General features: G+C 37.9%; 1 protein-coding gene and 1 long non-coding RNA gene across 2 annotated transcripts in view; one reads left to right on the top strand and one right to left on the bottom strand.

Annotated features, from left to right (window-relative positions):
- The window catches only part of cul4b (cullin 4B), an 18,391-nt gene extending 3,892 nt beyond the window's left edge, over positions 1 to 14,499 (bottom strand). Inside the window, exons 1-14 of the mRNA XM_015029154.1 lie at positions 13,553 to 14,499; positions 10,334 to 10,449; positions 10,153 to 10,256; positions 9,341 to 9,410; positions 6,645 to 6,718; positions 6,408 to 6,570; positions 4,933 to 5,022; positions 3,891 to 3,973; positions 3,739 to 3,806; positions 2,615 to 2,733; positions 1,383 to 1,575; positions 1,204 to 1,308; positions 437 to 547; positions 263 to 348 (exon numbers count right to left, since the gene is read on the bottom strand). Coding sequence (XP_014884640.1) covers positions 263 to 348; positions 437 to 547; positions 1,204 to 1,308; positions 1,383 to 1,575; positions 2,615 to 2,733; positions 3,739 to 3,806; positions 3,891 to 3,973; positions 4,933 to 5,022; positions 6,408 to 6,570; positions 6,645 to 6,718; positions 9,341 to 9,410; positions 10,153 to 10,256; positions 10,334 to 10,449; positions 13,553 to 14,027 — 1,857 coding nt within the window. The 5' untranslated portion in view covers positions 14,028 to 14,499. The remainder of the gene's footprint in view (positions 1 to 262; positions 349 to 436; positions 548 to 1,203; positions 1,309 to 1,382; positions 1,576 to 2,614; positions 2,734 to 3,738; positions 3,807 to 3,890; positions 3,974 to 4,932; positions 5,023 to 6,407; positions 6,571 to 6,644; positions 6,719 to 9,340; positions 9,411 to 10,152; positions 10,257 to 10,333; positions 10,450 to 13,552) is intronic.
- LOC106945465 (uncharacterized) overlaps positions 5,066 to 14,499 on the top strand; it is a 28,853-nt gene continuing 19,419 nt past the window's right edge. Inside the window, exon 1 of the long non-coding RNA XR_001424572.1 lies at positions 5,066 to 5,551. This is a non-coding gene — a long non-coding RNA (uncharacterized LOC106945465). The remainder of the gene's footprint in view (positions 5,552 to 14,499) is intronic.

Raw genomic sequence — 14,499 nt, 5'->3', positions numbered from 1 at the left:
AAATATGTAAAAGTAATGCTACTATTTAAAAGTAGTAAAATTTTTGGGTACTCTACCCTCGTCTAGTTTCTTATAAATAAATTTAAAAAAATCAGCTGTAGTGTAATAGTTAAAGAATAAGAGCTTTTGCAGTATCGTGCAAAATTAGTCACTTTTTCCATTGTAAATCTTTTGAAGCCTTTTCTCATTTATTTAGAGATCATTTAAGGATTTAGATTTATTAAAGGCCACATGTGAAAGCATTAATGCAGAGCTCCTTTACCTGTTTGAACTGCACCATAATGTCTTTAGAAAGCTCCATGTCTTTGAACATTCCCTCTAGTTTGCTGGTGAACGCCGCTCCACATTCTGAGGAAACAACAACAACAACGCAGTCAGAGGTCAACAATTATTATTCAGTGTTATGGTTTTGTTTTTTTATAAAGGATGAACTGACCATGTTTCAGCTTCGACAACATTGACTTTTCAGCATCCACTGAGGCACTTTTTCCAACCAGCAACCTCTTGGCCAGGTCCTTTTTGTAAAAAGCCTCAAATACGTCTTTTCCTAAAATGACAACAAATCATTACAGATCCTGATCTCCAATAAAAGTTCCCACAAGTCTGAACCGGAAGTGACCTGCGCCATCTTAGCAGGCGAGCGCTGTGCACAGCGGACCGAACAAAAAGAAAATGTGTGGACGCTCTTCGCAAAGAGAGAAAGATGCATGAACAAAATGGCTGCAGGAAGAGTGAGAACAACATGAAGGATCTTTGCAGCCTGAAGTCCATGGATGCTTAAAATCAACATTTAAATTTATTTGTAAAGGACGTACAAAGTCTTTGTCTGAATATCGAGGTTCTGGTGGCTGGCAGAGTGAGTCTCTCAGGCTACATGTCCGTCTTACCTAGTAGCTAAAAGCTACATTAGCTAAGCTAATTTTGTTAACCTGGCAGTAAGAAATACAGTAAATATCACTGATATTTATCTTAGTATTACACAGAGGAGGGTAGAAAACTCAAAGACTAATAGAGTAATAGTTGTGATGTACTTATATCATTTATAAGTTAGGTAAGAAAGAGGAGAGGGCCAGTTCAAAGCTTGTGGCTCGTTGACTGTTGTCATAGCAACTGCCTGCCAAGATGGCTGTCGGCTACAAAGTTCAGACGCACGATGTCGCATGGGAACTAAAAAAGTGAACTTAAAGTCCAACATTAACTTACCATATATAAATCTAAAGATAATCATGATCTTATCCAGCATCTTCTCCAGTTCTTCATCCGTCGCCTCCTTGTTTCCTGCCCGCAGCTTCGAATCGACGTGTTTGGCTGGAAAACAGACAGAAAACATGAACTCCTGCAGCGTCGCTGTGACGACGGGGGGGAAAAGCTCAGCTACCGACCGATGAGCTCTGCAGGCTTGTTCGGCCTCTTGTTGATGAAGGTTTCGAAAGCCTCCTTCATGGCGTTGACGAACTTCTCGTTCTTCAGGAAACAGATGTCGATGATGTGATCCACCTTGTCCTTGAAGTCCAGCAGCTCCTGAACCATCGTTTTGTCTTTTTCAGGGTTGATTACGATTGTGCTTCCAAACGCCTGCATGTGGGGAAAATATCAAAGGACTTAACTTAATAAGAAACTAAAGTTAACGCTCAGGGTCTTACTAGTGTTTTATAGAAGATGCAACTAGTGATTAATTAACTGGATTTAAACAATTGGCACTTTATAAAGATGCTTTATTTAACCTCTTAAGCCTTCATTATACCACCTATGAATATATTAAAAGATACAAATAAATTTAAAAAATCCTTTTATTAATTAAGAAAATAAACATTTAATTGACTAAAATGCGATAACAGCATTCTTCTAGTGAATTTGACCCAGTTGAAGCTAAAACTGCTCACTGAGGTGTTTTGGGTAAACAAAGGATTTTTATCTTAAATGCAAAAACTATAAACATTTTGTACCGTTTTAGCTTAATTACTGCTCTGAATATGTTGTGGTTTTTTCAGCTATTTGTTTTGAGTCTGTAAACTCAAGTTAACAATCGATTATGTATTGTTTAAATAATTGATTAGTCGTGATTAATCTGATTAATCGTTCAGCCCTAGTTTTATCCACAGAAACAACAATCAGACATTAACGTCTGTCTTGGTCTCAATTTTGGAAAAAAAATATAAATTGGGCACATTCTCACCGATACCCAATCAACACAAGTCAATCTATTCAGTCTAATTCTATGCTTTGTGCTCTGAGTGACATCATGCTTTATTATCCATTTTAAATTATAACAAGTCTCTGCAACATTTGAAAGAATGTTTGTAGCAGTTTTATTGTTTATGTTTGACCACCAGCTTATTGTTTTTGTCAGTTTCTTTATTATTACCGTTTTATTCCTGACTGCACTGACTGAAGAAGTTAAAGTTGTTCTTGCATGTTTGCTCCTGAAGCTGTTGGTTTATTTAAATGTGCTCTACTGGTCCAGAGTCATCAAATTAATTCAGTACATTTATGTCTGTGTTTAAAGGAACATTTTAAGGCAGTTCTGTTTTTCTGTGTCGGATCGTTATCAGCCGATACCAAACCTCAGATATCGGTACTGGAAGAGAAGAAGTGGATCGTTTCTGGGTCGTACCTTGATGTACTCTATCCACTGCTGCAGCAGCACCTGGACGCCGCCTCGAACTCGACTGAAGAGCTGATACAGCAGAGACAGATCCTGAATCCGGTTCTCGTCCAGCAGGTGGGTCAGCCCTGCGAGGTTTCAATGACACACCGTCAGGTTCCCTCAAGCTGGTTAAAAACTAAAAACATCCACTGCTTTTTCTCTCTACAACAACCACAGTCACTGTATTTCCATTTGATTTTAGGAGACAGAACAAAGAAAATTGTGCATAATTGTGCAGGAGAAGGTTTAACATTTTTATAATTATAAATCTGTAAAGTGTGGCATGCTCCTCTGAATAAACAAACTGCCTCAGTTACTACTGCAAGTCTTTGGGTTTCAATTTTCCTCATTGAGAGACTTAAATTTTACAAATTAGAAGAACAAAAATTATATTTTGGAGCTACAACTAATGATTCTTTTACTAACAGAGCATTCTGACAACTAATCGATTTAACCACTTAAGTCTTTTTTTTAATAAAAGATGTAAATAAATAATTTAATTTCTGAGAAAGAAAAAAAACATTTATTGCCTAAATTGCAATAACAGCATTCTATTAGTGAACGCTTGGTCATTTGTAGCAAAGACTGCAGCTAAAAAAATAATTTCACTTCTTATATTTTATTATTTTTGATGTAATAATACAAATTTCCAACATCAACGTGTGAAAAGTTGAGCCCTCCTGCTTGACTTATCAATACAGTTTATGTTTGATCCACTGATTTTTTTATTAGATTAATGGATTCATAATTAGAAGGGTCTTAATTTTTATTTATTTTTTTACAGATTTTGAACCTGGTGAAGCTCAAAAGCTTTGTCACTTGAGGAATTCTGGGTAGAAAATATTTACCAATAAACATGTTTTTTTATTTTAAATGTAGAATGTATTTATTTTTGACTAAATTATATGCAGGTTAATCATCTATTAACTGGATCTGCAATGAATAGGGTTTCAATTATTTACTGCTTTGTATGTCACGTAAAATTAAATAAAAATTAAATGTTTCTGCTTCTAATGTGCAAAACAATCATGAAGGACATTTAATAATTGGAAAAACAATGTTTAATTTCTACAATAATGGGTCTGCAGTACCTTTCTGCAGAATCGCAGTGAGATGTTCACCCAGCAGCTGCTTCTCCATAGTAGCAATGAGTGGTTTTCTGAGAAATAAATTAATCTTAGTTTAACAGCTGAATCTAATTTAGCCTCACGCTGCAAACTAAATGCAGCAAACCAACACTCACTGTGTGCTCTGGTCCAGATATGTGATTACTCTGTCAGCCTCTTCCTCCAGGCGTTTGTTGACATGATGGAGATATTCTGGCACCTGAAAAAAAGAAAATAAACTGGTAACCACAGGAAGCTCTGAACCCAGATGCACTAAAATTTACTGAAACATTCAAAAGTATTAAGTCCTCATAAACATCCAGTTTTCTTTATATTGTCAGGAAGTTAAAAGCCAGAATTTAAAAGGAAAAACGGTGATCAAGTAATGTTATATCTAACTAGTAGCTTTTAAAAGCTAAAGTTAAAAAACATAAACAAAAATAACAAATGACATCCGCTAAGTTGCCATGGAGTTGATGCATACACAGTATTAGATACTATATTTAAATACTATATTAAATATTATATTTAATTTGCTAGAAATCATTCATGCAGAATTCATCAAAGAAGCCATGTTTTCTTGATTTAGTGGATTTAGGTAAATAAAAATTATAAATGATTTGCTGCAAGACTTCACCTTCATCTGCAAACTGAAAGTAAAACTTACAAGAACCAAACGTGGATGTAAACAGACGGGAAACCACCTCCATTTTTCAACAGGACACATGTGACAACATTCACTTTAAGATTGATGTTTGTTTTTCTACAGCTTTTATAAGAGATTGAACACATTTTTATAGAAACAAAGCATTTTTCTCATCAGTGAAATATTCTGGAACTTCTACTTTTTCCATCAATATTAATGAATTACTGACGTACAACAAACTTAAACTTCAAAATTTCTACTTATAAGTTTGTTTTGTTTTATTTAAAATGTACAAAGATATTTGCACTAAAAACTAGGCTAAAATACGTGATAAGATTTTGTGGTTTGCAGTTTATTTACTGTAAGAAATTGAAAATCTTTATGAACAGCATCAATGGACAAGCTGCTACAGATTCCCTGCGTATTTACTAAGCTGAAAAAATCAGCAGAAAACCCGGAAACATTTTGCATTTTTCTAAAAATACAATCAGGAAAGAGTGAGCGCCTCCAGAGTGTGAGGTCACATAAATCACCTCTCGCTCCTGCATCAGCCTCTGTCCCTCTGCGGCGTAAAGTCGATTAGTTTCCTCCAAAAAGCGCTGCTCAAACGAGTCTTGATAAATCTGTTAGAGACAGAGGAAGCAGAGGATCCATTAAGGCCATTTGTCAACAAGAACATCCACATTTCTCATGTGCGCAGACAAAAACCACAGAAGCAACACAGCAAGATCAGATGTTAAAGGGATCCACGATTAGCTGAACATGGTGGCCTAAATATGTTCCAAGTTTCCTATTAACTGAGAAAAATGCTGTCTGAGAAACGCCAAAACTCATAAATACTTCAAAAAAACTTTGATCTTTGTTATATTTTTCACTCATGGAGTTCGCCATTTTTTGGAGCAATGCATGCTGGGATGATGAGGCTTGGATCCGTTCTGTACTGGGACCTACAGAGTAAACACAGGGAGGATAACTCCCCCCCCCCGAGTTGTTGTTCATCATAATGCGTTTGGTGCAAATTTAGACAATGTGACTCTGTGTAACTAAAAAAAGTGGGACAGACCCGAACACAACTTCCGCAGGACCCTCAACATTTTTCTCCAGAACACTTTGAGTCATTTGTATGAGCAAAACTGACGAAGGCTCTAACAGGTGATGATTCCCTTAACGGGCTAAATAAATGCTGTGTTGACAGTTTTTATCCACAAAGCGCCTAAACCCTTCTGCCGCCGGCTAGTGGGCGAAAAACACTGGGAGAAACATCCGACAGCGCTGGAGGCTCTTTCAAATGCTAACGAAGCTACACTGCTGCCGATCCAACTGTAGCTCTGCGTTACCCGACACAGAGCTACAGAACTACTTACCTGACTTTACTTTAAATCCAGATTTAACCACACCTGTTAAGAGCAGCTTTTGAAACATTATGAATGAAACGCTGATAAACATCCTGATGTGTAATGATGCCATCAGACGAACTGTTTTGTTGACCGTTTCTTCTTCGACTGTATTCTGGTGTTTTTATGATGTAAAGCACTTTGAACTGCCTTGTTGCTTAAATGTGCCATACAAATAAACTTGATTGACTGATTGATTACCGATCACACATTCGGACCAGAGTTAAGTGTCATTCATCGTTTCATTTACGAAGCTGAAGGCAGAAGCAGCAAACACCAGCTCTGTCCTCTTCCTCCATTTGGTCCTCCTCATCTTCACCCCCTCTTGTGATTTCTACATTCCCATCAATCTACACGCGATCTGGTTCAAACTGAAAAGGCTGAATGATGATACTCATTGTTGTTTTGGCTGGACTGAGCTAGCGCAGTCGGTCAAGTCAATTACCCAAAGTGCATTGCAGTGTGAACAACATGGCAACGTCCGTGTGACAATATTTTATTAAAATCTATAAAAACTAAACAGTCTACAGTGTTATTGTTTTTCCATCTAAAATAAACGTTTCTTAAATAAAGTCTATTGTTCCCACTAATCGTGGATCCCTTCAGAGGGTTACCTGGAGGTCAGAGAGCATGCTCAGTAGGCTCCTCAGCAGACTGCGGTCGATGGCTTCTCCGTTTCGTTCCCTCTCGATGAGCAGCAGAATCCCGTCGATGGTTTTACTCTGGACCTTCAGGTCGCTGATGATGTAGAACCTGAACAGCTCCAGCCCCATGTCCCTGCACAGCACAGCAGTCCAGGTTCAGCACCCACAGAACCGCCTCGCAGCGGCTGAAAATCACTCACCACTCACCAGATCGATGGCAGCATAGAATTTTGTAAAACATAGGTGCGATCCAAAAACAGAAATATACTCCTAATCATGATCTGTGGGACAAAAACAAAACAAGTTATGAATAAAAACAAATTCTCAACAAAACTTTAAGGTCTGACAGTCAGCTGCAATCTTCAATTTCTGTCTGAAACATAAAGCTGGACAACATGGCCGGAAAACTTATCACGATATAAGCTTCTCATGTCAGTCAACAGATAATTATTGATTTGTTTTTTGTTTTAGATAGATGAAATACTTCAAAACTGGCAGCGTGATCTTTCCTGTTTTATACACATTTTTCACTCCACGCTGTTGCTTTATTTTTAAGCAGTTATGAGGCAAAACCTTAAACTGCTGCTGTGACAGTTACTCAGCAAGTTGTTGCTAGGTAACCAAGGAGTGAGTGAGTTGCTAGGTAACCAAGGAGTGAGTGAGTTGCTAGGTAACCAAGGAGTGAGTGAGTCAGTTGATTCCACCAGGTGGTCATGAGAGGTTGAGCAGCTCAAGTCTTTGCTCTGCCTACATCTCCCAGAATGCTGTCTGATTTTGTTTTATGTTTGCTGTGTTAAAACTAGAAAAGCATCAAGTTTTCAGATTCTTTTAGGCTCTGTTGAACAAATTTATTCTGTTACAAAAAAACAGAATTTTTTAAAGCCGATATAGTTAAACAATAAACACTCTACTTAGCAAAGTTTAATAAATTAATTTCAAATCAAAACTGAAAACACGTTTATGTGAAATTGCTTTTTTTAACCGAAGTCTTCTGCTCTTTCTTTTCAATTGATTTTATTATTTTACCGTTTTATCTTTTATTTGATGTTATGTGTTCTTGAGGGTCAAGAAAGGCAGCTATGAATAAACCGTATTATTATTAAAAATAATAAAATTACTAATAATGATGATTATTATTATGAACCATAATATTATGAATATGAATATTTGTGATTAACAATAATAATATTAAAAACTGTTATATCACAATATCTTATATTAAAATGTTTTATAATATATTAAATGACAATAATAAAAATATATTATAATTAAATTAAAGCTGATTTAGGAACAGCAAAGTCGTAAAAGTAAAAGTCTCTGGTTAGACTTGGTTTCAAACAGATAAATACCTTGTATAATACTTAACATCTTCCATTGTAATAATTTTATCCGGATTAAAAATTCATTAAAAAGTTTAGTAAACAAATCTGTATCATTTTTGATCTGCAGTTGGGGGCCACAAAAATCTGTCCAAGGGCCACAAATGGCCCCCGGGCCGCACTTTGGACACCCCTGTTACAGATTCATCTCAAGTCTCCATACAGTAATACATTGCTGGGCTTTGAAATTCAGGGAATTGATTGAATCCATTTTCTGATTTGGTTACTTCTAATGAAAACTGATTGTACTCAGTTTTATTTGGGGGTGTCAGAGTAAATATAAACAGGTTGAAGAGGCTGGAGATCTTTCTCAAGTCACTATACATTGAATTAGTCTTGTTACACTTCAGATCTATCAACTCACAGATAGAAAATGTGATTAAACAATCCTGGGAGTTAAATAAACAGAGTATTTTGAAACAGAGCCGCTGTTCATCCTAAGGAGTTTGAGACGCTCATCAGCCAGACAGGAGAAAAAACATCAGGTGAGAAGAGCTTTCACACTTTTCTGACCCAACATGTAAAATCCTGCGGAGGTCAAGCTGTCATTTTCTGTCAGAGTTTGTCAGGGAGGTTAAATTGGGAGCTCAGGTTTCAGCTGTGCAGAGGCGTAAACAAGCGCTCCTTCACAGCTTTTTGACTGGGTCAGCACGTCTCATCCCTGGCAGCTTCACACCAAAACACAAAACAGGCTCTGCTTTGACCGGCTGGCCGAGCGCCAGCACAAACAGCTGTACAAGCTACCTTAAGGTTTCATTTTATCAGTTTTTAAACGGTAAATCACTCCAAATCTCTCAAAGTTAAACATTAATTTTACTATTATTTACAGCTGAAACCAGGTATGATTTAATATAGAATAATAAATTGCGAATGCATTACCACTGTGATATCAGTGTGTGCAATATTTGTATTGTAAATGACTGCTTAAAGTGCAGTAAATGTTTTTAACTTGCGTTTTTCATGTTTATGCAATATTTAGCATGTTGGACGCAAACGGCAACCAAACTGCTAAACGTCAGAAGTGATGGAAGCTCAGATCAGAACAAGAAAAAACCCATATTTACTATTAAGAAAATTGTAGTATTTACTCATATTAATTGCTAGATTTTATAGTATTTTGGAGTCCAAACAATTTAGGATATAATCTGAGGTTTACAAAATTGTCCAAGTGAATGAATATGAACTTTCTACTTTGAAGGAAGCAGCAAAAAGAAAATATCTTGCAGATTTATCTCCTTATTCTGGAATTGAGTGAATATACAGTTTTGTAATCCTAACCGACCTAAAATTGGAGAATTTATTCAAACAGACAAAACCCTACTGCTTTCTACGTTGTGTAATTCATATTTTCATGCAACATTTTGCAGAAAAACTTTAAACTATTGATGAATGATCGTGGATTTCTGGTTATAGAAATTTCTTCATTTAAATTAATAATTATTACCCCTTTTCCACTCATTAAATTTATATATTTTTAATTTACTCTAATAGTTACAACTAATGTGCAGAAGTGAATGGACTCACCATTTGTCTGCAGTGATCTTGCCAGCACTTATCGATTTTCTTCAGGAAAAGGACGCTGTCCAGGGCATCCGTAAAAACCAGGTCAGGGCAACAAACGACTTTAATTCAAATTTATACTTGAAATGATCATATCTGCAACATTTACACTAGAAAAATACAAAATCTTACCAAGTAATTATGGTCCAGTTTCTAGTGCAAATATCTTAGTACACTTGACTAACTTACAATATATAAGGGCTTGTTTTAAATTAATAACTCCTTAATATTGATGGAAAAGTGCTAGATTCATTGGAGGATTGTTTCACAAAAAACATGGGAAAATATCTTGTTATAAAGTGAAATAATCTTCTCTAGTAATCATAATATTAGGGAATTATTAAACTAAATTAAACAAGTTCATATTTCTTGCTGAAAATGTATTTGTAAGTTAGTTTTGTCTTATTTCAAGTTGCCTAATATGTTTTCACTAGAAACTAAACCAAAACTAATTGGTAAGACCATTTTATTTCTATTTTTAGTTTTCAAAATAAAGAAAAATATAAATCATTTGCAAACAGACGATGAATAAATGTTCTTCCATCTGTTGATAATTGTGTAAAATTACAGAAATCATAAAAGCACAAAGTTTCCAACTTGATCATTTTTGTAGAAATTCAACACAATTATTCCATGAAAAATTTGACTAAAACCTGCATTTGCCATCACATCCGTACTTAAACACAACAGATGCCACTTTATCAGTTTTAGATTAACTTATTAAGACAAAGAACAACTGATTATTGTTTAAAATGACCAGAAAGTGTAAAGGATATTCCCTGAACTGATCGATCTGTGCCTTGATGTGGTCTTCACACACGGTCCTCAGCTGTTTGTACAGTTTGGCAGATATCTTATGGGAGCAGAGGTTTTCAACAGCCTGTGGAGACAGAGGAGGGAAAGTTTCATCGGCCAGCAGAGCGAACAGGCAGCCGGCTTCCCATTCAGAGCCGATACCTGGTAGAGCTCCTCTAGATTGTACTTGATGGAAGTGCTGTTCTGAATGGCCTCCACGGCTTCTTTCAGCTTCTGCCAGGTCTCCTGCGTGTAGTTTTCTGGTAACTTGGGCTTTTCTGCAAGAAAAACACAACACTGAATGCAGAGAAGACAGTGGAACTCAGTTTATACGAAGCAACAGCTTGTCTTTTTCTAAAAATGCTTGTTTTTTGTAGTTAAACCGATAAAAAGATTTTACAAATTTGGCCCCCAGTGCATGTTTTTAGTGAGTTTCTATTTTTAATTAGGACAAAATAACAGAAAGTAAAACCTTCTTACAATAGAAGAAAATGGGTGCAATGCAAAGTATTTGTCTTTAAATAACCACTTTTGTTTTTTAAACATTGTCTTGCAAGCACCAGCGACTTTTACTCAAAAGCAAACTTTGCTCACTGTAAAAACACAAAATCTTGGAAAGTATTTTTGGTCCAGTTTCAACTGGAAATATTTTATTACACTTCAAGAATATAACAAGATGTAGAGGTTTGTTTTAATTAAATAATCCCTTAATATTGATGAAAAGGTTTTTGTTCTGTTGGCAGATTAAAGTCTGATCGGTGCAACTCTAATTAAGGCATATATTCTAATTTAGGGGTGCAACGATGGCAGTTTTCTGGCCAATCGCTGATCTTTAAAAAGCCTGACCTGCCCATTCTGATTTTTGTCGATACCAATTTTTTTCCCCTGAAATGTTGCTAAGTGTCACAAGAAAGTCGCTGAGTTGGTGACAGTGGGATGACGACTGTTAACTGCGAATGTGCGGACACGACCTGGTGGGCCGGTCTGTCAGTCAAACCTCTCTAAAGGCAGAGCAGAAGAGGACAGAGGTTGAGTTTTAGACCTTTGACGAGGTGGATAAGATCGGCTTCACGAGTGAATATCAACTGATCACCAGTCTCCCAAAATTAAGGAAATATCCTGGCTGACAAATCGTTGCACCTCTAACATAAATGGTAGTAAAGAAAGGTTTGTGTCGTCTTTAACATTTTCTGTTTAAAAAAAGATAAACTTGCCATCGAAATCTCATTGTAAAACAATTACAAAAAAATATGACGGTGGGCCAATTTTGTACTTCTCAAACACAAACTTAATCCAAAGGCCAGAAATGGCCATCCAGCCACACTTTGGAAACCTATGGGCTTGGGAAAGGTTTGATTGGCATATAGTTTAGGCCCTAGTTTGCTGCTTCAGCGGTTTGATCAACCAGTCAATAAATCCGATTTCCTTAATTTTGGGAGATTGGTGGATACTTGCACTTGAAACTGATGTTATACCCTGATCTTATCTAACTCAGCAAAGGTCTAAAAATCATAAAGAAATAGAGAAATGTCTTTATTTATTAGTGTTTACATTAGGGATGCACCGATCGGTAATCAGCAATCAGCCAGAAAACTGCAATTGAGGCACAACTGGTTTATACAAAGTTGTTGTCTTCTTGTGCTCTGCTGTGGGAGAGGTTTGACTGGCAGGTCAGGGCCGGACAAAGCATATGCAAGTTAAGCAGCTCCTTAGGGCGCCAACACCACATAGCTGCCTCTATGAGCACCACTCCAGCCTGATGATATATCTAATTAAAATAACACTGAAAAGCGATTTCTGTCATTTTTATAGTAACACTTTAATCTCTTTCTACTGTTGCCTCTGTTGGGGAAATGTCATTTCAACCCGGATGATTCTGGCCCCCTCTACAAACATTTGGACCCACGGGCCTAGCCGGTACAAATTTCAGATTTTTTCCTTTGATTCTGATTTTTATCAATTCCAGTTGTTTCTTCATTATTATTCATCTCTTGTGGCAGGGGTCCAAAGTTTGTGTCACATGGGCTAAATCATCAAATTAAAAGGACTTGATTCTTTTACTAACTCGCCAATGAACCAGCCACTGTTGCCGACTCAGTGACTTTCTTTCTATATTTAGACCTGTGTTCACACTGCAGCCTGAAGTGACCCAAATCCAATTTTGTTTGACGTAATGCGACCTGTATCCGATCTTTTCATGACAGTTTGAACAGCACAGGTCGGATTCTTTTTCGAATGTGACCCATATCCGATACGTATTTGATTCAAAGGCGACCTAACGTCCAGGTCGCATTCATCTGAACTGAACGTCACCGTTTCTCAACAAATCTCACTATTCTGCGTCCTGATAAGCGCAAGTGGGAAGAAAAACAACAACTATGACGGATTACATGAGGATTAAGTTGCTAATATGCTGCTCCAGCCGGACAACAACTTCAAATATGTAAGCTAAGCTCCACCGTTAGCCTCCATGTTTACTTCCGCAAACACTGAGCACTTCTTCTTCTTTATGGCGGTTGGCAGAACACTGAGAACTCTGACGCTATTGCGCCCTTTACTGCGCATGCGGGACACTTTCAGGTCGTTTGCCCGTTTACACTGCAGAACGCATACAGGTCGCAATTACTGGGAGTGTGAACGGCCCGGCAAAAAAAATCGGAATTGCCAAAAAATCGGAATTGAGTCACTTTAGGCTGCAGTGTGAACGCACCCTTAGATATCTGACACGTATCCGATCTTATCAAACGTGACCTGAATCTGAACGGCCACGTTCATTCGACCTGAACATCACTATTCTGCATCCTGATAAGCTTGAAGAAAAACAACAATAATGGCGGACGATAATGAGGATTAAGTTGTTAATGTGCTGGCTCTGGTCGGACAACTTCAAAAATCGACAAGATTTAAACTATACAATTAGCCTACGATCGTATAGCTAACCATATGGCTATACCATTAGCATCAATGTTTACTTCCTCAAACACTGAGCACTATTTCTTTTTTTTTTTACAGCGGTTGGAAAAACATTGAGCACTCTGTATGTGACTTTATTGCGCCCTCTACTGCGCATGTGGGACACTTTTAGGTTATTTGTGTTTCACACTGGAGGTCACCTACATGTTGCATATATTTGGAAATGTGAACGAAAAAAAATCTAATTTGACGAAAAAATAATTTTAAAAAATCAGAATTGGGTCACTTCAGGCTGCAGTGAGAACTTAGCCAACAAAAGGTATGGGCAAAAAAACGTTATCGGCTTTTTAAAGATCGGTAATCAGGGATCGTGCAATCGGTGCACCACTAAAAATCAGTATAAACAGGTACTTGTTATGTGTGTGTGACCGGTTTGCAGTGGCTCTCTGCACCAGTTCCCCCAGGTACCTCTGAAGTTCTTGATGACTAGTTTCTTGGCAGCACCGGGTTTGCTGCTGGAGAAGGTGCCGGACCCTGCGGTTTTCGTCAGTCCGTTCGCGTGGTGTCCCCCCACGCCACCGGCCAGGAACATGGCTTTGCTTTTGTTATTGGAGCACGAAGCAGCAGCAGCAGCGGCGGCAGCCTCCTCAGCCATTTTCACATCTAGTCCAATGAAATCCACCGAATCCTCGAACCTCAACTTCTTCTGAATGTGCAGCGGAGGAGTGGGAGAGCAGGAGGAAGAGGAGGAGGAGGAATTGAGGGTCTTGGGAGGCGAGGAGGAGATGGTGTCACTCGTGTCGTCCCTCTCTGAGCCGTTTATTTTCCTCTTTTTCGGAGATGTGATGTTCCCACTGTCGCTTTTGACATCAGTAGCCGCGGGTCTAGCCTCCTGGGTTGGCGGTGGTGGGGGATTAGGGGAAGATAAACCTGTTGGAAACATGAAAAAACGGGAATACTAATTCTTTACAGCCAGTCTTCTGATCCGAAACTTCCAGGCTTTGTCGAGGGAAGAGCTCAGTGTCCGATGGCCTTCGTCTGTCTTCACAAGTGCAGTTTCGATTCACCCGGTTCGTTTATCCAGTTTAAAACAGAAAATTTAATTAGAAACTACTCAACGCTTCTCTGATCTGGAGCCTCGTCTCTTTCTTGTTATTGCTGGCAGGAGAATAAAGATGGTTGGCTACTGCTTCCTCTTTTTTACCTCTCCGTCTTCTAACCGCGTCGTAAAGTCGTTCAGCGGCAGCTGTCGGGTCAAGCGGCCGTTAAAGGCAATAATTTATAAAACTTATTCAAGTGCAACACTAATAACCCCACATGATAGCGAAACAGACGTTAATAGACGCAGAAACAATCTCACTCGTAAAAAGCTAGTCCGTGACCCCACCGGAAGTACTTTGTACAAAAGTACTTTT

Source organism: Poecilia latipinna, unplaced genomic scaffold (genome assembly GCF_001443285.1).
Source record: "Poecilia latipinna isolate Pla-1442-1.1 unplaced genomic scaffold, P_latipinna-1.0 Scaffold145, whole genome shotgun sequence".
Taxonomy (NCBI): Eukaryota; Metazoa; Chordata; class Actinopteri; order Cyprinodontiformes; family Poeciliidae; genus Poecilia; species Poecilia latipinna.
This window is presented reverse-complemented; position numbering and strand designations above follow the sequence as displayed.